General features: G+C 47.1%; 2 protein-coding genes and 1 long non-coding RNA gene across 3 annotated transcripts in view; 2 read left to right on the forward strand and 1 right to left on the reverse strand.

Annotated features, from left to right (window-relative positions):
• Window positions 1–22,694, reverse strand: part of LOC144698141 (uncharacterized) — a 39,591-nt gene extending 16,897 nt beyond the window's left edge. The window contains 1 exon segment of the mRNA XM_078570084.1: window positions 21,538–22,694. Within this exon segment, the coding sequence (XP_078426210.1) occupies window positions 21,538–22,635 (1,098 nt within the window). The 5' untranslated portion in view covers window positions 22,636–22,694.
• LOC144698139 (uncharacterized) overlaps window positions 1–23,837 on the forward strand; it is a 212,690-nt gene that overhangs the window by 123,712 nt on the left and 65,141 nt on the right. The gene's annotated exons all lie outside the window — the stretch shown is intronic.
• LOC144698358 (uncharacterized) lies at window positions 31–6,183 on the forward strand. The gene is made up of 2 exons (XM_078570313.1): window positions 31–108; window positions 4,276–6,183. Exons 1-2 carry the CDS (start codon window positions 31–33, stop codon window positions 5,044–5,046), a joined length of 849 nt encoding a protein of 282 aa, XP_078426439.1. The 3' UTR covers window positions 5,047–6,183.

Genomic DNA, 23,837 nt, shown 5'->3' on the forward strand with positions numbered 1-23,837 from the left:
AGAAAAACTTTCAGGGGAACGAGGATACAGATGGAGAATGGGATCGACTGGATTACTCTACAGAATGTCAGCATGGATCTGAGTTTCCAATTGGACACCATCTGTGCTGTAATGAGTTTATGACTGGAAATATAGAATGCAGCTACAGTATTATTACAGGACTAGAAATAATAATAAATGAACTTTAATACAGAATAATAAATAACTAGACATTTCTCTGTTGTTACGATCCCTGTGGAAACCAATAACCTTAAAATAAACAAATTCCCAGACAACCCCAACGGAATAAACAGAAGGACAAGGTTTTATTTTTTAAAAACGATTCCTGTAACAATCAAACTAAATTCAACATAAATGAAGCCTGCATTAACAGACAAATGGCATTTCAATAGACCGGATAAATATGACTTTAAACAGCTGGAGCATCAGCCTGGTCCATAAAATCACCAGCATTTCCCCCCTCAGCATATTTGGCACTAATTCCAGTTACAGAGTCCCACATCTCTCTGTACTTCCCAGGGGAAGGAAAGAAAGTGATTTACTCACAGATTTTGGACCGAGGAAGAAGTTTTAATGTTTATGAAGCTAAAAACAAACGCTGTGCCGTTTAAAATCAAATTGCATTGGAAGAAAATGAGGAGAAGACATTTTACACAGTCCCCTCCTCCACTCCCATAGCTGGCAGCCCAGCACGCAGGCGCAGAAAGCGCTTTCTGTCCGGAGCAGGCGCAGTGCGGCTGCCGTCAGCGGTCGCACTCGATCTCTTTTTGGACCAGCCAGTCGCCGTAGACAGAGGGGGGGAGGGGGAATTCGCCGAGCGGCTTCTCGCTCTGGCCGGAGCCGTCAGCCGGTTGCCTGGAAACTTTGGCTCGAGGAGGTTAGGGGGAGGGGGAACAATGGGTGGGGGAGGGGGAACAATGGGTGGGGGAGGGGGAACAATGGGTGGGGGAGGGGGAACAATGGGTGGGGGAGGGGGAACAATGGGTGGGGGAGGGGGAGGGGGAACAATGGGTGGGGGAGGGGGAACAATGGGTGGGGGTGGGGGTGGGGGAGGGGGAACAATGGGTGGGGGTGGGGGAGGGGGAACAATGGGTGGGGGTGGGGGAGGGGGAACAATGGGTGGGGAAGGGGGAACAATGGGTGGGGAAGGGGGAACAATGGGTGGGGAAGGGGGAACAATGGGTGGGGGAGGGGGAGGGGGGAGCAATGGGTGGGGGAGGGGGGAGCAATGGGTGGGGGAGGGGGAGGGGGGAACAATGGGTGCGGGAGGGGGAGGGGGGAACAATGGGTGGGGGAGGGGGAGGGGGGAACAATGGGTGGGGGAGGGGGAGGGGGGAACAATGGGTGGGGGAGGGGGGAACAATGGGTGGGGGAGGGGGAAACAATGGGTGGGGGAGGGGGAAACAATGGGTGGGGGAGGGGGAAACAATGGGTGGGGGAGGGGGAAACAATGGGTGGGGGAGGGGGAAACAATGGGTGGGGGAGGGGGAAACAATGGGTGGGGGAGGGGGAAACAATGGGTGGGGGAGGGGGAAACAATGGGAGGGGGAAACAATGGGTGGGGGAGGGGGAAACAATGGGTGGGGGAGGGGGAACAATGGGTGGGGGAGGGGAAACAATGGGTGGGGGAGGGGAAACAATGGGTGGGGGAGGGGAAACAATGGGTGGGGGAGGGGGAACAATGGGTGGGGGAGGGGGAACAATGGGTGGGGGAGGGGGAACAATGGGTGGGGGAGGGGGAACAATGGGTGGGGGAGGGGGAACAATGGGTGGGGGAGGGGGAACAATGGGAGGGGGAGGGGGAACAATGGGTGGGGGAGGGGGAACAATGGGTGGGGGTGGGGGAACAATGGGTGGAGGTGGAACAATGGGTGGGGGAGGGGGAACAATGGGTGGGGGAGGGGGAGGGGAACAATGGGTGGGGGAGGGGGAGGGGAACAATGGATGGGGGAGGGGGAGGGGGAACAATGGGTGGGGGAGGGGGATGGGGAACAATGGGTGGGGGAGGGGGAGGGGGAACAATGGGTGGGGGAGGGGGAGGGGGAACAATGGGTGGGGGAGGGGGAGGGGGAACAATGGGTGGGGGTGGGGAACAATGGGTGGGGGAGGGGGAGGGGGAACAATGGGTGGGGGAGGGGGAGGGGGAACAATGGGTGGGGGAGGGGGAAACAATGGGTGGGGGAGGGGGAAACAATGGGTGGGGGAGGGGGAACAATGGGTGGGGGAGGGGGAACAATGGGTGGGGGAGGGGGAGGGGGTACAATGGGTGGGGGAACAATGGGTGGGGGAGGGGGAACAATGGGTGGGGGAGGGGGAACAATGGGTGGGGGAACAATGGGTGGAGGTGGGGGAGGGGGAACAATGGGTGGGGGTGGGGGTGGGGGAGGGGGAACAATGGGTGGGGGTGGGGCTCCGTGTCCGCGCGCCTGGTCCGCAAACTGGAACCCGAGGACGTCACCGCGGAGCACAGTCAGTCCTATTGGCTGACTCAGGCGTCACAGTGATTCAGAGGAACGTACCCAGTTCACATTGAGAGCAATGGACTTGATGGTCAAAGTCTCTCCCCCGAACACGCGCTCGGGTTACTCTCCATCATTGTGGTCGGACCGAGGTTAACCATTGGGAGGAGCTGGACGACCGGAAGGTGGATGGTCCTCCAACCAATCAGAGCGCGGGCACTGTCGCAATGACGACACGGAACTTCCCCCATTGTTTGAATGCGGATGTTGGACAATGAGCTTTTAAACCTGTCCATTACTGCCCATCAAAGCTGCTGATGCTGCTTCTCTCTCTGAATGAGGATTTAGCTTCTCACACACGTAAACTTTCTCCCCAGTCCCGTGTCAAATACCTGTGAGTAAAACATTTTCTTTTTCTCCCCCTTTCCATTTCTTTTCTAATTCTGGGTTTAAATTGTTGACCTGCAGGAACTGAAGGGAAAGGAAGAGGGTGCAGACTCTGGAAAGGTTGACCCAGGTCTCTCTTTCTCTCTCGCTCTCTCTTAAAGACATTGACATCCTTTACTCCCTCAGCTTGACACATTTATTTGTCTGGCTAAAAGGATAGCCTCTTTCCTCGTATTTCCAATAAAATAGGCGGATTCCCCAGGAGATGCCTGACATTTAAGGTGGCAGTAAACTAATATAGGGCAGAGATATGTCGAATGTTTTTATATGGTAAATATTTGATATATTTTTTGTTGACCGATAATAACTTTCATTTATAAATATGTCTAGTCTTGTAATATAGTACTCTAGCTACCGTTATATATTTCCAGTCATCGAGTCATTACAGCGCAGGAATGCATTCAGCAACTCAAGTCCATGCCGACTCTCTAGAGCTATCCATCCCATTCTCCCTCTATACCCTGTTCTCCTACAAGTTTATTTCCTTCAAGTGTCCACCAATTTCATTTTGAAATCACTGATCATCGCAAGTTCCCCCACCCTTGTAGGCAGAGAGTTCCAGGTCATGCTCACTCGCTCCTAAATAAAGCTCTTCCTTGCATCCTCTCTGTATCTTTAATCAAGTAATGCAGTGCATATTATGCACATTTTAAATCCAGTAATGTATACATATATATATATATAACCTGCATAATGATTTCCAAGGCCCCTGTGCCCTGGACAGGAAGCAGTGCACATGGATTTGCTGATCAGCATGAAATGGCACCTTCAGGAGATTTGGGAGGTACTGCAGAGTGAGAACGGAGGGACAGAGAGTCACTGCTTCTGGGGAATACGAGAGAAAGAATGTTCCGTAGAAACTAGAATTATGTGTTGTGAATTTTTATGCTGCACTGACAATGATGACTTTTGTAAACTCGTTTTACAGGATATTAGGAGAGGACTTGGATCTGGGAAACTCAAACCAAATATTGTGTCAATATCTGACAGAGTTACTGGAATCATCAGAACCTGAATATCATCAGCCCTTTGAATGTGGAATGTGGAAGGAGAAATGTTCCCCTGTTCTGTCTGTGGGAAAACATTTCAAGCATCAGTGTGACTGGAAAAGCAATGAGACACAGACAACTGAGTGAGAGTGCTCCAGTGAACTGACTGTGAAAAGAGCTTTAACCAGTTATACAGTCTGAAACAACATTACGCCATTCGCAGTGGGGAGAGATTGTACACATGTTGTGTGACAAGATGAGGTTTCAACTGAGCGGTTAACCTGGAGGAACACAAGGACACCTGCACCATGGAGAAACCGCACAATTGTGGGGACTGTGGGAAGGGATTCTGCACCCCATCTGCGCTGGAAACTCATCAGCGCATTCACACTGGGGAGAGGCCTTTCACCTGCTCTGAGTGTGGGAAAGCATTCACTCAGTCATCCACCCTGCTGAAACACCAGCGAGTTCACTCCGGGGAGAGGCCTTTCGTCTGCTCTGAATGTGGGAAGGGATTCAGTAATTCATCTCACCTGCTGACACACAAGCGAGTTCACACTGGCGAGAGGCCATTTATCTGCTCTGAGTGTGGGAAGGGATTCACTCAGTCATGCAACCTGCTGATGCACCAGCGAGTTCACACCAGGGAGAGGCCATTCACCTGCTCTGAATGTGGGAAGGGATTCAGCGATTCATCTGCCCTCCTGACACACCAGCGGGTTCACACCGGGGAGAAGCCCTTCATCTGCTCTACATGTGGGAAGGGATTCCCTCAGTCATCCAACCTGCTGACACACCAGCGAGTTCACACTGGGGAGAGGCCTTTCATCTGCTCCGAGTGTGGGAAAGGATTCACTCAATTATCCCACCTGCAGACACACCAACGTGTTCACAATGGGAAGAGGCCATTCACCTGCTCTGGCTGTGGGAAAGGATTCATTCAGTTATGCAACCTGGTGATGCATCAGCGAGTTCACACCGGGGAGAGACCGTCCATCTGCTCTGAATGTGGGAAGGGATTCAGAGATTCATCCACCCTGCTGAGACACCAGCGAATTCACACTGGTGAGAGGCCATTCACCTGCTCTATGTGTGGGAAGGGTTTCAGTCAGTTATCCAGTCTGCTGAGACACCGGCGAGTTCACAAGTAATTACAGGGGTTGGATTTTGCCGTTATTGCTGCTGTTAATCACATCCAGGACTGAACCATGTTCATTCTGACAGTTGGTGAAGTGGGAGGATTGGAGATGTACTAGAATGGTGCCAGGGATGAAGGGGCTTGGAGGAAGATTCAGTCATGGTTTTCAACAGAAAATTGGATCATTATCTGAAGGGGAAAAATTGACAGGGTTATGTGGAAAAGGTAGCGGAATGACACTATGTTTGCTGCTCTTGCAGAGGGCTGGCACAGACACAATGGGCTGAATGGCCTCCCTTCAGTGTTGTAACAATTCCATCATTCTAGAACACCAGCAAGATGATTTTATTCAACACAGCATGACAGTGGGTAGTACTCTTACCTCTGAGTCAGGAGGTGCTGCGTTCGAATCCCCAAGCCAGAGACTCAAGCCCCCAGAATCCACGACTGACACCTCCGGTGCCAGTTATGAGGGAGAGCAGTCCTGACGGAGGGACCTTCTTTCCAGTGAGACATGAACCCGAGAGCCCTGTCTGCCCTCTCAGGTGTATGTAAAAGATTCAATGGCCACAACTGGAAGGAGAGCAGGAGGGGGAGGAGATCTCCCCTGATGTCCTGGTGCCTGATATTTATCCCTCAATCAACATCAGTGAAAACAGACACTCTGGCCATTGCCGTCTGTGGGAGCTTGCTGTGCACAAATTGGTTGCCACGTTTCCTACAGTGTGACCACATTTCAGAAAGCGTTTCATTGGCAGTGGAACACTTTGAGACTCCCTGAGGTGGTGGAAGGTGCTATATAAACGCAAGTTTGTTTTTAAATCAACACGCTCCTATTCTTACAGGCAGATTGTCCAGCAGGAGCAGGAGCCAGCTGACCTGAGGGTGGGGGGAGGGGCAGTGCAAGAACTCCCAGTGTGGACCAATCTGCTTCCATCCAAAGGCCACTGAATACATTGTGGGAACTGGCTATTTAAAGGGGGTGCCTTATCTTGCTCGTCTGAGAATCCACCCCTTTCCCCCTTTGAAATGCTGACTGAGAATAGAGTTTGGGGCTGGTCAATGTACTGAAAGTACCTCTGCCATTGAAGATGTCTGTTTGTAAACAATTGATCTCACAAATTAATGGATAAAATTACCGAAACTTGGTACACCGACCATGCAAGAACTGTCCTATCTTTGGTGCAGTTCCAGATCCTGGAATATTTTTGAATGATCCGTTCACATTGGGAGATCAGGAGAATTGACTTTTTCTTTTCAATTGTTGTGGTTTGTTTTATTTCGAATGGCGATTGCTTTGGAATGTTGTGGATTGTCTCCGCTGCTGGGGTGGAATTTATCACAGCTGTCAAAATATCAGCAGAGTTTTCAGAGCAGGTTGTTGGCTGTGGATTAGCCTAAGGCTTCCTTGGTCTTAGTAAAAACGTTTATTTTTTTCAGCTTTGTCCTTACAGAGAATGTTTTCATCCCTGTTTGTCTGTCTGTAACAATATATCTTAAAAACTAATGGATGGATTTGAACAAAACGTGGTACACAAATAGGGTATGGCCATAGGAAGAAATGATTAGATGCAGTGAACATGCAAACTGGATCCAGGCACTGGATTTTCATATTCAAATACTGCGCCCTGTTTTCTGCACACAAAAGGAATTTGTCCAAGCATTTTGCCTTTTTAATTAAACAGGAGTTTGGGGGACAATTGTTCCCTGATGCATTCCCCATGGCAACATCTCAACCAATCAGAATTGACTTGCCATTTCTGAATTTGAACAAAAGCTTGGGGTAACTGTTCCTTGGTGCATTCTCCATGGCAATGCCTCAACCAGTCAGAGTCCACTTGACAACAAATTAGCACCCTGTTTCTCAGACAGTTTAAACTGTTGTTCCCTTTGATATTTGGTATTCTTGCATCTATCCTGATGAGTGCAAGACGAAAAGCTTTGACAGCATGTCTCTTTTTTCAGCAATATTCAAATGTTTAAAAGGATTTGATAACATTGGGAGATTAGTTGAAATAACATTTTTTTCTCCCCAACAATTTATTGTAAACAAGAACAACAAATTGGCTGAAAAGTCACATACGCTTGCGCTAGCAAATTGGTTAATTTTAGTGGTAAATGTTCACGATCCGGACCATTTCCGGATTCAAAAATAAGTTATGTACATGTAGTTAAAAATTCTATTTATGAAATCACACAAACGATCGTTTCTGCTTACTGCGCAAAGGTAAAGGATTGTACAGGCATCAGCTAATCCCACACTCCCAATAAAGTATATAGTCTGGTGTCAGCTGATTATATAATCAGAAAAATGCTGAATGTAATCTTATGACATCATCACAATAGAATGTGATGACATCAGCGGATTACGCAATCCCAGTGGAAAGTTTGATGTCAGCTCAATCTTAGATATAAGTAGTGTAATGGGAAATGTACAGAACTGGACCAGTTTTCTTCAGTCGACAAACTCTGCTGCCCGTCTCCCAACTCACACTGAGTCCCGTTCACCTATCACCCGCTGTGCTCACTGACCAACACTGGATCCCTCTCAAGCAATGCCTCGATTTTAAAATTCTCTTTTTTTTTCAAATCCCTCCCCAGCATCCTTTTTTTCAAATCACCACATGGTCTCACATCCCCCTCTCCCCATCTCTGTAATCTTCTCCATCCCTAAAACCCTCTGAGACATCTGTGCTCCACTAATTCTGGCCTCTTCAATATCCCCAATTTCAATTGCACAACAACTGGGGGCTTTGCCTTCAGCTGCCTGGGTCCCACGCTCTGGAATTCCCTCCTTAAACCTCTCTGCCCCTTGATCTCTTGTGCTTCTTTAGGAAACCCCTTAAAACCAAGCTACTGGTCATCTCTTTATGTGGCTCGGTGTAAAATTTTGTTTAGTAATGGCACCTGTGAAGCACATGATTAAAGGTGCTATACAAATGCAGGTTGTTTTGTTGTTGTGGTTTAATCATGTTCAGTGGAGGTTGCTATTGTTAAGCAGTCAAAATGCTTTCTTGCTGCCTCCTGAGAGAGCTACAGGAAGGCTGTTGACTACAATTGGCCATGCAATCTTCAATGTTTAAATATACAGAGGATTGGAGACATTGTTCTGTCGGTCCCTCAGAACTAAAGAGAAACTTGTCTCTTTAAATATATATACCAGGAAGAGGCTGAAATGAAATCTGACCCTTTTAACCTGCACAAAGACAGGAAGCTCAGATTCACAGGCTGCAGAAGGAGTCCATTTGGCCCATCATGCCCGTGCCATCTCTTTGAAAGGAATTTCTGATTCATCCAACTGCTCTTCTCTTTCCCTACAACCCTGCAAATTCTTCCCTTTCAAATATTTACACCTTGGAAATAAATAATCGAATCTGCTTTCAGGCAGATCAGAACTACTCGCTATGTGAAAAAAATAAAATTTACATAGAAACTAGGAGCAGGAGTAGGCCATTCGGCCCTTCGAGCCTGCTCCGCCATTCATTATGATCATGGCTGATCATCCAACTTAATAGCCTGCTCCCGCTTTCTCCCCATACCCTTTGATCTCTTTCGCCCCAAGAGCTATATCTAACTCCTTGAAAACATACAATGTTTTGGTCTCAACTACTTTCTGTGGTAACGAATTCCACAGGCTCACCACTCTTTGGGTGAAGAAATTTCTCCTCATCTAAGTCCTAAATGGTCTAACCCATATCCTCAGACTGTGACCCCTGGTTCTGGACTCCCCCACCATCATCTCACCCTCTGGATCCTTTGCCAATTACCTTAGAGGGACTCACTTTCTGTTAAACAGCCTGCCAATTCCTTTCACCCACTTTCCCTAAAGTGCATAAATCTAATCAAAAGTCCAGCAAAATCAAATATTTTTACTGATAAAATTTATTAATGTAACAGAACATGGTTTAAAAAAAACAGAAAATTACTTGAGGATCAAAGACAACCAGAGTAAAAGGATGTGCATAATGTTCTGGATCCAAATGGTTTCTTTTTGGCTCCTCTGTACCCTGTCCTCATGACTCCCCACTTTGGACACAGGAGCACTGAACCCCGGGGGGGTCACATCACCATCTCTCCCTCCCTGATTGGCTGGAGACCCATTTCCCAGTCACTCCTCCAGCACCTTCCTGCCTCCCTCTATTAGTGCGACGTACATGGCAGTTTCCCAACTGGGCCACAAGCCCTGTTATTCTCAGCGATATTGAGCCTTCAGCTCCATCGCCTGGCTGTCATTCACATGTGCAATAGAGAGACAGAAAGGCATAGGAACTCAAATGGGGACTCGAAACTTTGGCTCTAAACCAACACTAACATTTGTCAGTCCTGTATGTGTTTTTTATACTAGTGTTTTTATTATTAGATTTCGGTGCTGGAGGCAAAGGGTGGGGGCTTTTAAAGGGTAACTTTCCCTTTCTAAATTTGTATTGTCTATCGTGTCAGCAGTGGCTCAGTGGATCTCACTCTTACTTCTGAGTCAGAAGGTTGTTGGTTCCAGTCCCAATCCAGGGGCCCAAGAACAAAAATCAAAATCGACATTCCTGGTGCCAGCACTGAGAGAGTGCTGCACTGTCAAAGCTGCTGTCCTTCAGACGAGCAATACACCAAGGCCCTGTCTGCCCTCTCAGGTGGGCGTAGAAGAACCCACAGCCACTATTTCGAAGAAGAGCAGGAGAGTTATCTCCAGCAGGGACTGGGAGAGAAATCCTGGGCCCCGGTGCTTTTCCTGTTTCCAGGCTTCTCCGTGCAACAGAACTTTTAAGGGGCCAGAGAGCGAAGACTGAATGGCTCACAGTTGTATCTGTTTGGTCATCAGCAAGTCTGAAGACTCTGCTGATTGCTGCTTCTCACCACAATATATTTTCAATATCTGCAACGCAACATAACTATATCACGATATTTCTAACCTCAAAAAACTCAGAAAAAACAGCAAGATGGAGCGGGATAACAGGTAACTGGACAAAAGGACAGTATTGAAGTATATGGAAAAGACTCTTGTGAATCATGTGCAGTAAAACAGGTTACTGATTCACACTGAGCTCAATCTGCACTCCTGTCCTGGTGATCTCATCCCACAAATCCTGCTCACAGTAAACTTTCACCAGCAACAAAATAAACAGAACTCCAGCCAGGATTCCACCCTCTGTTCGCACGATAATTATAGATGACAAAGGCCATCGAGTCCTGTTCATCTCACCTGTCTCCATACACACATATGTATTAGGAGCAGGAATAGGTCATTCACCCCCATGAGCCTGCTCCACCATTAGATAACATTCTCTACATTTCACCAATGACTACAACTCAAAAGTGCTGAATTGGCTGGAAAGCGATTTGGGGCATTGTGAAAGGTGCTGTATAAATGTAGGTTTTGTCTTTCTTTCATTATACCTGCATGCAGTGGGCAGAGTGACAGTAGCAATGGTGAAAGTGGAGGCCCAATGCTGATTATTTAAAGATAATTAATCATCGAGCAATCAACTGATGTTAGCAAAGTGGCTACAAAGTAATCACTACATTTACAAAAACAATTCAAATCTGTACCTAAACCACCCCCAAAACCCCTCTAGCTCTCCTGAACGTCCCTCCAACCATCCCCCCACTCCACCAAACTTCACCGACCTCCCTCCAAATTTCCCCCAACCCCTTCCAAACTTCCCCAAATCCCTCTAACTTCCTTCCAAACCTTGACCTGCCCCTCAACCCCCCTCCAAATTTTCCCCAACCCCCTCCAAATTCCCCCAACCTCCCGCTAAATTCTCCCCAACCTCCCCTCCAAACTTACCCCCAACAGCCCACTCAAAGTTCCCCCAACCCTCCGAACTTTCCCCAACCCCCAAACTTCCCCACAACCCCTCTCAAAACCTACCCCCAACCACCCCTCCAACCTACCCCCACATCCCCCAAACCCACTCCCACATCCCCCAAACCCACTCCCACATCCCACAAACCCCCTCCAAACTTCCCCCAACCCCCTCTAAACATGCCCCCAACCTGCACCCCCCCCCCACCACCCACTTCACCCCACCCCCTACCCACAACAGCATCCAATTGGTTGTAAAATTACAGGGATTTGACTAACTACTTCTCAAGCAGGAAAACTCTCAGTTTCTGCTGCTGCTGCTTCTCACCTTCGGGCAGCTTTGTGGTTTCTTGACGGGTTTTTCAAAAAAATTGGAATTGCAAAGCTGCCTGAAGGTCGGAGGCAGCAGCAGCGACTCGTGAAATTGACCAGACACTGACAGACTGGTTTCGAAAACATCAGAACTCTCAGCCTGACAGATCTGTTTTTTAAGCTGGTCTGTCAGGTATGTAGCTCTGGCTGCTCAGTGAGGACGATGCAAAACTGTTTGAAACAATGAGCCCGGCCCCCACCTACTCACCTCCCCCACCCACAACATCCCAGGGCCTGCTGTTTGGTACTGTCTGAACCCCACTCTCCCGGGCCTTGATCCCTGGTGTCTTGGGCCAATATTTATCCTTCAATCAACATAACCACAAACATATAATTTGGGTCATTATCACATTTCTGTTTGTGGGATCTTGCTGTGTGCAAATTGGCTGCTGAGTTTCCTACATTACAACAGTGACTACATTTCAAAAGTGGCTGTAAAACGCTTTGAAACATCCTGTGGTTGTGAAAGGCGCTGTAGAAATGCAAATCCTTGTTTAATTATCAGCAAATTTGGATACATTACACTCAGTCCCTCATCTCGATCATTCATAAGGATTGAGACCTCATTTTGTGCATGAACCTCCTGGTTGACACCTTTCCGAATGCTTTTTGAAAATCCAAATACACCACACACAAGATGAGGAATTATTTGTTTTAAAAACACAGCGAGTTGTTACGATTTGGAATCCACTGCCTCAAAACCGACTGGAAGTAAATTCAACTGTATCATTCAAAAGGGAACTGGACAGATTCTTGAAAGAAAAAGAAAATTGCAGGGCAATGGGATTAATTGGAAAACACTTTCAAAGAGCCTCCAATTGCCTCCTACTGTGCTCTATGAGCCTCATGTGCATTTAAAGGATCTTCAATTGTGGGTGACATATTAAAGCAATCAGTGCCTCCTCTTCTCTGTATGTTTAGTTTAACACTTAAATCTCCCCTTCACATTCTCTGAAGTGGCAGATGGAGTTTAATACAGGGAAAGTTGAGGTGATGTAGGGACAGGTAGAGGCAACACAGATGTAATGGCACAGTTCCAAAGAGTGAGCAGGGACAGAGGGACCTGGGGGTTCATGTGCAGAGATCTTTGAAGGTGGCAGGAAAAAGTGAGAGAGGAATTAGCAAAGCATGTGGGATCTTGAGCTTCAGAAATAGAGAGCTTGGGTTGGATCTTCTGTACCGAGGTGGATAGCTTGGATCTGGAAATTTTCCAATTGTCGGACCGGCCTCGGTTTAAAAGTTCCAAATGTTGTGATCTTCACTCGGGGGAGGGGGGGGTGGTGCTTTGAGGTGGGCGGTTATGGATGGAGTTCGTTGCTGTGCCACCGGAATCGGAGCTTAGGCGGCTAACAGGATGCCCGAGCACTGAGGTGGGCTGGTTAAAAGGCCTGCCTCCATCTCTGGGACTTTATTCCAGTTGCATTGTAACCTTTTGGAATCTCTGGTCCTCACCAGTGGCACCCACATGCCAAGAGAATGTTTTAAAAATAAATTAATAGACATGATTATTTGGAATAATTGCCCACCCACCAGGGGCAGCAGCCCAACACAATTCCTCCTCACTAATTGCAAGTGAGCCAATTGCAAGCCCCCATCCCGCCCCAAGGCCCTTATACACTCCATGCCAGCTCATGCCAACTCTTGCCCTGGCACGGACCCCCCATAGCCCCTTTTACCCTACATCCCAACTCACATTATTCACCAAGGGCAGACCCCAGGAGCCAGGTTGAGATTAAATAAAATAAAGTTCTAAAAATCTAAAACAGCCTTCACTATTTTTAAACAAAACTCCCATTCTTGAAACCTTATTCAAAACTATTGGTTAATCTCATATAAAAACCAACATACTTCTGTCCATACCACTTCAAAGGCAGCTAAACCCTTAATGGTCTCTTTAAGTTGTCAAAGTGTGGACTCAGAACAGCTGTTGAGATGACTGTAGGTTTTGGAAGTCAGCCAAGCATTCATAAATAGCCCTTAGGGAAATGCCAACAATTACTGAAACTGCTGGGACTGATGCTACATTGTATAGCCAACTATTTTTTTCACTTACACTGACAGCTGCAGACGAAGTCAAGAGAGCAGGGGATTTAAAAAAGACTTTCAATCATGACAGTTAAACAGACCCTATCCACCCAACAAGAGTCTTTACGTCTACTCCATAAAGTCGTGACTTTCACACTATGAGTTAACTCCCTTGCAGAAGGCAAATTGGTGCCTGTTTGAACTCAGTGCTGAGTTCAGATGGCTCTGCTGAGTTCAGGTTCAACTTGGGTGTGAATCAAGCCCTGCCCCTGTCCCCTACTGGCAAAAATTGGATCTGTGAAAAATGGGAGTGGGGCTTCCGCATCCAGGTCCCACCCACGATTTTTGAAGGTAGGTGAGCCTTTCTGACTCTGAAAATCCAGGTTATTGAGTAAAGAAGCAGGGAAGTGACATTGGACCATCATAAAGCTCTGATACTCTGAAGCCAAAATGGACATGTCCAGGCATTGTAACATTTTTGAATTCAACTAAATGCTGAGTTCACGAGCTTTCTGGTGAATTCTCCATGGCAACGACTTGACCAATCACAGCTGACTTGCCAACTAATCAGCACCCTTTTCTCACGCAGTATAAATAGTTGCTCTCTTTGAAATTTGGTGTTCTTGTGTCTGTCCCGATCAGCGCAATATGAAAACTTCGAGAGCATGTCTCTTTTTGAAGCAATAAATGACCTTCATCAGCTTCTGTGGAACATTTCAGTGGAAATGTGCACTCCCAGACCACTGGAAACAAAGTTGTAAGACTGGCCAGTACAGCAGAAAGAAACCCTCTGACCCTCCCACTTCACCAACTGTCAGAATGAACATGGTTCAGTCTTGAATGTGATTGACAGTAGCAATCACAGCAGAATCCAACCCCTGTAATCACTGGTGAACTCGCTGGTGTCTCAGCAGGTGAGATGACCGAGTGAATCCTTTCCCACACATGGAGCAGGTGAACGGCCTCTCCCCAGTGTGAACACCCTGGTGTCGCAGTAGGGTGGATGAATCACTGAATCCCTTCCCACACTCACAGCAGATGAAAGGCCTCTCCCCAGTGTGAACTCGCTGGTGTGTCAGCAGGTTGGTTAACTGAGTGAAACCCTTCCCACACATGGAGCAGCTGAATGGCCTCTCCCCAGTGTGAACTCGCCGGTGCTTCTGCAAGATGGATGGATCAGTAAATCCCTTCCCACACTCAGAGCAGGTGAACGGCCTCTCCCCAGTGTGAGCTCGCTGGTGTCGCAGAAGGTTGCAAAATCGACTGAATTGCTTCCCACATACAGAGCAGTTGAACAATTTGTCCCCAGTATGAACTCGCTGGTGTATCAGCAGGCTGGATGAATCACTGAAACCCTTCCCACGTATGGAGCAGGTGAACGGTCTCTCCCCCGTGTGAACTTGCTGATGTGTCCGCAGATTGGAAGAGTTAGTGAATCCCTTCCCACAATCAGAGCAGGTGAACGGCCTGTCCCCGGTGTGAAGTCGCTGGTGTATGTGCAGGTGGGATAACTGAGTGAATCCCTTTCCACAATCAGAGCAGGTGAACGGCCTCTCCCCAGTGTGAATGTGTCGATGAGATTCCAGCGCAGATGGGGACCGGAATCCCTTCCCACATTCCCCACATTTGCATGGTTTCTCCATGGTTCGCGTGTCCTTGCATTCCTTGAGGTAAGGTGTTTAACTGAAGCCTCATCCACAAACAGCACACGTGTTCGGTCTCTCCCAGCTGTGAATGGTGCAATGTTTCTTCAGTCTGTGTATCTGGTTAAAGTTTTCTCCACAGTCAGTGCATTGGAACTCTCTCACGTGTGTGTGTACACGAGCTTCTTGGTGATTTTCCAGACACAGTGACGTTTAAAATCTGTTGAAGCAGACAGAACAAACATTTCTCTTTCTAGTTCAAAGGCTGATGATATTGAGCTCCCATAAATCAAGTCAGGTCTGGATGTAATGTTTGGTTTGCGATTTCTGTCTGTAAATCCTCCATTTCTAATATCCTGTAAATGGAGTTAGTTTATAAAAGTCATCACTGTCAGTGCAGGATAGAAATTCAGAACACACAAGTCTACCTTCTATGGAACATTCTTTCCTCTTTCATTCTCCAAAGACTGTCAATCTCGATCCCACATATTCTCCATCCAATCTCAATCTGCTGACCTAACAGATCCATACTCATCGCTTCCTGTCCAGGACACAGAGACCTGAAAATGTTCAGGCAGGCTGCTAGACATGGAACTCACTGTGTGGTGGAAGTGGAGATGGTCAATGATATGAAAATGAAACTCGGTGTGCACTTGAAGAAAATAAACTTGCAGAAGAGGAATAGGACTGACTGGGTTACTCTACAGAGAATCAGCATGGATTTGAATGACTGAATGGACTCCTTCTGTGCCATAATGACTGACTCGAAATATATAACATAGCACAGTGCTATGTTACAAGACTAGAAATAATAATAAATTAACTTTATTACAGAATCATAAATAATATATCTAATATATACCATATAATAACACCAGGCATATCTCTGTCCTATATTACTTTAGTGTCCCCTTAAATGTCAGCCATCTCCTGGGGAATCCACCACTTTAATTGTGAACATTAGGGAAGAGGGTATCCTTTTAGCCAGACAAATAAATGTGTCAAGCCGAGGGAGCGAAGGATGCCTGGATGAGTGCAGCTCCAACAAAACTCAAGAAGCTTGACACCATCCAGGACAGAGCAGCCCTCTTGATTGGCACCCCATCCACAAACCTTCACTCCCTCCACCACCAACGAACAGTAGCAGCTGTGCGTACCATCTATAAGATGCACTGCAGGAATCCACCGAGGCTCCTTCGATAGCATTTTCCAAACCCACGACTACTACCATCTAGAAGGACAAGGGCAGCAGTTGGATGGGAACACCGCCACCTGGAAGTTCCCCTCCAAATCACTCACCTTCCTGACTTGGAAATATATCCCGTTCCTTCACTGTCACTGGGTCAACATCCCTTCCTAACAGCACTGTGGGTGTACCTACACCACATGGACTGCAGCGGTTCAAGAAGGCAGCTCACCACCACCTTCTCAAGGGCAACTAGGGATGGGCAGTAAATGCTGCCCCAGCCAGTGAAGCCCACATCCCGTGAATGAATAAAAGAACCAATGTCCAGCCTGATACAAACCGGCTCTTCATTGATCTGGGAGCTGCGGCCCCGCTCGGTGTAAACTGGGGAGGGGGGCCGGTCAGTTTATTTCCGGGGTTTGCGGTTTACACGTTTCTGGAGCCTCTCCGTCCACCCGCCGGATCCATCGCTCGATCCGCCCCGCCATCCCCCCCTTTACCCATTGTGGACCCGTCTGCCCATCGCCACTACCTGCACTGCGTATGCTCCAGTCATAGCCCGGCCCCGCCCCTTCATTCACTCCGATTGGTTGGAGGACCAGCCACTCCTGCGGGTTCCTCCAGTAACTCCCCTCCCTTTCCCTATTGGTCTGGAGCTGCCGTCAATTACCCGGGCATTGTGACGGTTTCAAACGCTGAGAACGGCCACAGACTCAGCCTGACTTGCTGATTCTTGGCAGCATTTTCTGTTTGGGAATTAGAGCTAGAGATGGATGGTCAGTTCCCCTCTGTCCGGGGGGGATTCGCACTCATTTCCCCAGTGCAGTGATTCTCACGTTTACTTTACATGAGAAAGTCCGGGTTCAATCCTGGCTGAAAACTTTGTGTTTAACATTGTTACTGATGAGGAATTAACAGTGAGTTTAGTTTCATGTGGAACAGGGTGACAGTTCCTGTTGTCTCATTCCAGAGAAAACTGATCCACTCTGACCCAAAAACAAAATACTGTAATACTCCAGGTGGAAATCCGACCTAGAACTAAGGGGGTCACTGTTTAAAAATAAGGGGTGGCCCATTTAAGACAGAGATGAGGAGATTTTTTTTCTCACAGAGGGTCATGCGTCTTTGCAACTCTTCCTCAAAAGGCGGTGGGGAGTCTTTGAATCTTTTTAAGGCAGAGCTGGATAGGTTCTTGATAAGCAAGGGGGGGGGGCGAAAGGTTATCGGGGGTAGACGGGAATGAGGTTACAATCAGATGAGCCATGATCTCATTGAATGGCACAGCAGGCTCGAGGGGCCGAGTGGCCTATTCCTGCTCCTAATTCGTATGTTCGCACGACCTCAAAACAAACTATTGGAAAACCTCAGCAGGTCAAACATCATCTACGGAGAAGGAAACAGAGTGAATGCTTCAGGTCAGTAACCTTTTATCCAAACTTGAAAAAAATTAAAGATCTAACAGTTTACCAGCAAGTGCAAAGTCAGCAAAAAGAGAGGGGGAGGACGGTGGGGTCGAAGGTTTTTTTAATGATGGGAGACAACAGTGGATTTAAACGTGAGAGGGACAGTACCAAAAGAGAGAGAGAACCGTTAAGGATATCGTCTAAAATGTGGAAGTTGGATGGTCAGCAGTTTAGTGAGAATAGTGTCAAGGAAGCAGAAGGCAAGATGAGCTCTGAGTGAGATAGAAGATAGGAGAGAAACTGGAGAAAGATGCAAGTTAGGGGAACAGGCAGGTGTTTGTGTGGCCGTAGAAGTGACTCCAGGATGGTATGTTGCCTCCCTGGTGCCAGGGTCAAGGATGTCACAGAGCGGCTGAAGGACATTCTTCTGGGGGAGGGTGATCAGCCAGAGGTCGTGGTCCACATTGGTACCAATGACTTAGGGAGGAAGGATTTAGTCCTGCAATCAGAATTTAGGGAGCTAAGTAGAAAATTAACAAGCAGGACCTCAGCAGTAGTAACCTCCAGATTACTCCTAGTGCCATGTGCTAGTGATTACAGAAGTAGGAGGATAAGGCAGATGAATGCATGGCTGGAAAAGTGGTGCCGGAGGGAGGGCTTTAGATTCCTGGGACAGGCTCTGGGAGAGATGGCACCTGTAGAAGCCAGATGGATTGCACCTGAACAGAGCCGGGACTGAGCTCCTTGCAGGGCGTTTTGCTAGTGCTGTTGGGAGGGCTTTAAACTAGCTCAGCAGGAGTGCAGGAACCAAGAGAAAATATTAGAGAGGAATACCAGGGTGCACAAAATACTGGGAGGGACAGAGAGTACTAGTTTAGAGAAGAGTAAGTTAATAGGTAAAGTCGGGGCAAGGGAGAAAGTAACAAAAGCCAAATCAGGGTTATTGTGCATGCATGTAAATGCACAGAGTATAGTAAATAAGTTTGGGGAGTTACAGGTGCAGACTGCCATGTGGAAATGTGATGTTGTGGCAATAACAGACCTGGCTCAAGGAAGGGCAGAACTGGGTGTTCAATATTCCCGAGTACAAGGTGTTCAGAAGAGACAGGAAAGGAAGGAAAGGATGAGGGGTGGCGGTATTGGTTAAGGAGAGCATTGCAGTGCTGGAGAAAGAGGATGTCCCAGAGGGTTCAAGGACAGAATCAATTTGGCTAGGGTTAAGGAGCAAAAAGGGTGCAATTACATTGCTTGGTGTAGCCTATAGACCGCCAACTAGCGGGAAGGGTGTAGAGGAACAAATCTGCACGGAAAATACAGAGAAATGCAGGCATTATAGAGTAGTTATAATGGGAGACTTTAATTACCCGAATATAGGTAGGGACAGTGGTAGTGTAAAGGGCGGAGAGGGACAAAAGTTCCTAAATTGTGTTCAGGAGAATATTCTCCAGAAGTATGTGTCTAATCCACTGTTGGACCTGGTTCTTGGAACTTAGGTTGGCCAAGTAGATCAAGTGTCAGTGGGGGAACATTTAGGAGATAGTGATTATTGTATTGCATGTTTTAGGATGATGATGAGAAAAGCACGATAGGCAATCCAGAGTAAGAATAATTAATGGGACAAGAGCCGACTTCAATGGAACAAAAATGGAGCTGGGCCAGATAGACTGGAACAAAAGATTGGCAGGAAAAACTGTAGCTGAACAATGGGCTACCTTCAAAAAATGAATTGGTTCGGGCACAGTCAAGTATTTAGACATTCACTTGAGTTGCCATAGCCTCCAGGGCTATGGGTCAAGTGCTGGAAAATGGGATTAGTGTAGTTAGATCTTTGTTGACCAGCTCAGACACGATGGGCTGAATGGCCTCCTTCTGTGCTGTAAACGTCCATGAGTCTATATTCCATCTAAAGGGAAAGGTGGGGCTAACAAATCCAGAGCTCTCTGGATGAAAAAGGAGATTGAAATTCAGATAAAAAGAAAAAGTGCACTTATGACAGGTGTCAGGTAGAAAATACAATTGAGAACCAAGTGGAATACAAAAGGTTCAGAGGGGAGGTGAAAAAGCACATGAGAGAAGCGAAGAGGGATTATGAGAAGAGACTGGCAGCCAACATAAAGGGGAATCCCAAAGTTTTCTACAGGCATATAAATAGTAAAAAGTTGATAAAAAGAGGAGTATGGCTGATTGGGGACCGAAAAGGGAATTTACACATGGACGAAGGGGCCATGGCTGAGGTATTAAATGAACACTTTGCATCCGTCTTTACTAAGGAGGTAGATGCTACCCAAGCCATGGTGACAGACTCTGAAGGGTTCAAAATTGATAGGGAGGAAGTGTTGAATAGACTATCGGTACTAAAACTTGACAAGGTACTGGGACCAAATGAGATGCATCCAAGGATATTGAAAGAAGTGAGAGTAGAAATTCCAGGGGCACTGGCCATAGTCTTTCAGTCTTCCCTAAACTCAGGGGTGGTGCTAGAGGACTGCAAAATTGTAAACATTATGCCCTTGTTCAAAAAGGTTGCAAGGATAAGCCCAGCAATTACAGACCAGTCAGTTTAACTTCAGTAGTGGGCAAGATTCTAGAAACAATTATTCGGGATAGAATTAGTAGTCACATGGAAAAATATGTGTTGATAAGGGAGAGCCAGCATGGATTACTAAAGTTTAACTAACTTGCTGGAGTTTTTTGAAGAGGTAACAAAAAAGGTGAATGAGGGTAATGCAGTTGATGTAGTGTATATGGACCTTCAAAACGCATTTGACACAGTGTCACACAACAGACTTCTGAGAAAAGTTATTGCTCATGGAATAAAAGGGACAGCAGCAATGTGGATACAAAATTGGCTGAAAACTGGGAAGCAGAGAGTAATGGTCAATGGATATTTTTCAGGCTGTAGGAAGGTTTGTAGTGGAGTTCCCCAGGTGCTGGTATTGGGACCCTTGCTTTTCCTGATATATATTAACGATCTAGATCTTGGTGTGCAGGGGACAATTTCAAAGTTTGCAGACGATATGCAAGTTGGGAGTGTTGTGGACTGCAAGGAGGACGGTGTGGAACTTCAAGAGGACAGACAAGTTGGTAGAGTGGGCAGATAGATGGCAGATGAAGTTCAATGCAGAGAAGTTTGAGGTGATGCATTTTGGTAGGAAGAACATGGGGATATAGAAGCAGAAAGACCTGGGTGTATATGTGCATAGATCATTGAAAGTGGCAGGACAGGTGGAGAGAGCAATTAGTAAAGCTTATAGTGCCCTGGGCTTTATTAATAGGGACATAGAGTACAAGGGCAGGGAAGTTATGCTGGATTTATATAAGACATTCACTAGACCTCAGCTGGAATATTGTGCACAGTTCTGGGCACCATGTTATAGGGAGGATGCGAACACATTGGAGAGAGTGCAGAAGGAGTTTACAAGAATAGTCCCAGGGATGAGAAACTTCAGCAATGGGGATAAATTGGAGAGATTAAGGCTGTTCTCCTTGGAGAGAAGAAGGCTAAGAGAAGATTTGATAGAGATGTTCAAAATCATGAAGGGTCTGGACAGAGTAGACGGGGAGAAGCTGTTCCCACTCGTAAAAGGATCAAGAACGAGAGGGCACAGATTTAAAGTGATTTACAAAAGAAGCGAGTGGGACAGGAGAAAAATCTTTTTCACACAACGAGTGGTTCGGGTCTGGAATGCACTGTCTGGAAGTGCGGTGGAGCCAGGTTCAACTGAGGCATTCAAGAAGGCATTAGATGGTTATTTGGATCAAAACAATGTGCAAGGGTACAGGGAAAAGGCAGGGCAATGGCACTAGGCCATGATGCTCATTTGCAGAGCTGGTGCAGACACGATAGGCCGAATGGCCTCCTTTTGTGCCGTTAAAATTCTGTGATTCTGTGAACATCAGCAAAAACAGACCCCAAAGAACATGGCCCAGTCCTGGTGTGACCAGCTGTAAAATCCAATCACGGTAATTACTTGTGAACTCGCTGGTGTCTCAGAAGAGCGGAAGACTGAGTGAATCCCTTCCCACAGTCTGTGCAGCTGAACGGTCTCTCCCCAGTGTGAATTCGCTGGTGTACAGTGAGTTGAGATGATCGCTTAAATCCAATCCCGCATTGAGAGCACCTGAATGGTCTCTCGTCAGCGTGAACACGTTGATGGGACATCAGTTCCTGGGAACCTTTATAACGCTTCCCACAGTCTGAGCATTTAAACGGTCGCTCCACAGTGTGAACTCGCTAGTGTCTGAGCAGATTGGATGACTGAGTGAATCCCTTCCCACACTCCGTGCAGGTGAATGGCCTCTCCCCAGTGTGAATTCGCTGGTGTACAGTGAGGTCAGATGATTGATTGAATCCAGTCCCGCAGAGAGAGCACCTGAATGGTCTTTCATCCGTGTGAACACGTTGATGAGACAACAGTTCCTTGGAGCTTTTATAACACTTCCCACAGACTGGGCATTTAAAAGGTCTCGCGTCAGTGTGAATTCGCTGGTGCCTCAGTAATGTGGATGAGCGAGCAAATCCTGTCCCACACTTGGAGCATATGAATGGTCTCTCCCCAGTGTGAACTCGCTGGTGTGTCAGCAGGTCTGATGAACAAGTAAACCCCTTCCCACATTCAGAGCAGGTGAATGGCCTCTCTCCAGTGTGAACGCACTGGTGTTGCAGCAGGTCAGATGAATGATTGAATCCCTTCCCACACTCAGAGCAGGTGAATGGTCTCTCCCCAGTGTGAATTTGCTGGTGTATCAGCAAGTTGGATGATCGAGTGAATCCCTTCCCGCACTTGGAGCAGATGAACGGCCTCTCTCCAGTGTGAACTCGTTGGTGTACAGTGAGGTCAGATGATCGCCTGAAACGCATCCCACGGTGAGAGCATCTGAATGGCCTCTCATCAGTGTGAACACGTTGATGTATCAGCAGGTGGGAGGACTGAGTGAATCCCTTCCCACACTCGGAGCAGGTGAATGGCCTCTCCCCAGTGTGACTGCGCCGATGAGTTTTCAGGTCAGACGGGTAATTAAATCCTTTCCCACAGTCCCCACATTTCCACGGCTTCTCCCTGTTGTGACTGCATTTATGTTCTGATAGGTCAGATAATTGGCTGAAGCCTCGACCACACACAGAACACGTGTGCGGTTTCTCTCCACTGTGAACAGTGCTTTCTCCTTCCATGTTCAAAATCCGGTGACATTCACATTATGATAAATTGGGCTGCAAATCCTCCCCTTCTAATATCCTGTGAAATCGATGTAAAACAGAAAAAAGGGAGTGAGAGAGAACCCGCAAAAACACAAAGGCAGGTTGTGAAATGGAGCTGAATGAATCTGGTAATTTGTGGGGCCGGCACCAGGGAAAAGTGACCATGAAAACTGCTGGATTGTCGTAAAAACCCAACTTGCTCACTAATGTCCTTCAGGGAATTATTATTATTTATTATTATTATTTAAATGGAGAGAAACTTCAGAACGCTTCAGTGCAGAGGGATCTGGGTGTCCTCGTGCATGAATCGCTGAAAGCTTGTATGCAGGTACAGCAGGTAATAAGGAAGGCAAATGGAATTTTGGCATTTATTGCTAAGGGAATAGACTATAAAAATAGGGAAGTATTGTTGCAACTGTACAAGGCATTGGTGAGACTGCACCTGGAGCACTGTGCACAGTTTTGGTCCCCTTACTTGAGGAAGGATGTAGTTGCATTGGAGGTGGTTTAGAGGAGGTTCACTAGATTGATTCCAGAGATGCGGCGCTTGTCTTATGAGGAGAGATTGAGCAGTTTAGGCCTATACTCGCTAGAGTTTAGAAGGATGAGAGGAGATCTAATTGAGGTATATAAGATGCTAAAGGGGAGAGACAAAGTAGACGTGGAGCGGATGTTTCCTCTTCTGGGGCATTCTAGAACAAGAGGCCATAGTTTTAAGCTAAGGGGTGGTAGATTTAAATCAGAGATGAGGAGGAATTATTTTTCTCAAAGTCGTGAATCTGTGGAATTCACTATCTCAGAGTGCAGTGGATGCCGGGGCGCTGAATAAATTTAAGGAGGACATAGACAGATTTTTAATTAGTAACGGGTTGAATGGTTATGGGGAGTGGGCGGGAAATTGGAGTTGAGGCCGAAATGAGATCAGCCATGATCGTATTGAATGGCGGGGCAGGCTCGAGTGGCTGAATAACCTACTCCTGCTCCTAGTTCTTATTAATGGAACCTTCCACCCAGACCGGGTCAATGCAAGACTCTGGTCTCTATGGAAGGAGAGAGAGAGAGAGAGAGAAGTAAGAGAGGCAGCAGTTGAAGAAGAGGGATTTTATATACCTACTACTCGACCATAACTTTGACAAATCTCCTGAACCACTAGCCTCCAGCACCTAGAAGGACCA

Source organism: Cetorhinus maximus, chromosome 23 (genome assembly GCF_964194155.1).
Source record: "Cetorhinus maximus chromosome 23, sCetMax3.hap1.1, whole genome shotgun sequence".
In the NCBI taxonomy this organism is placed as follows: domain Eukaryota; kingdom Metazoa; phylum Chordata; class Chondrichthyes; order Lamniformes; family Cetorhinidae; genus Cetorhinus; species Cetorhinus maximus.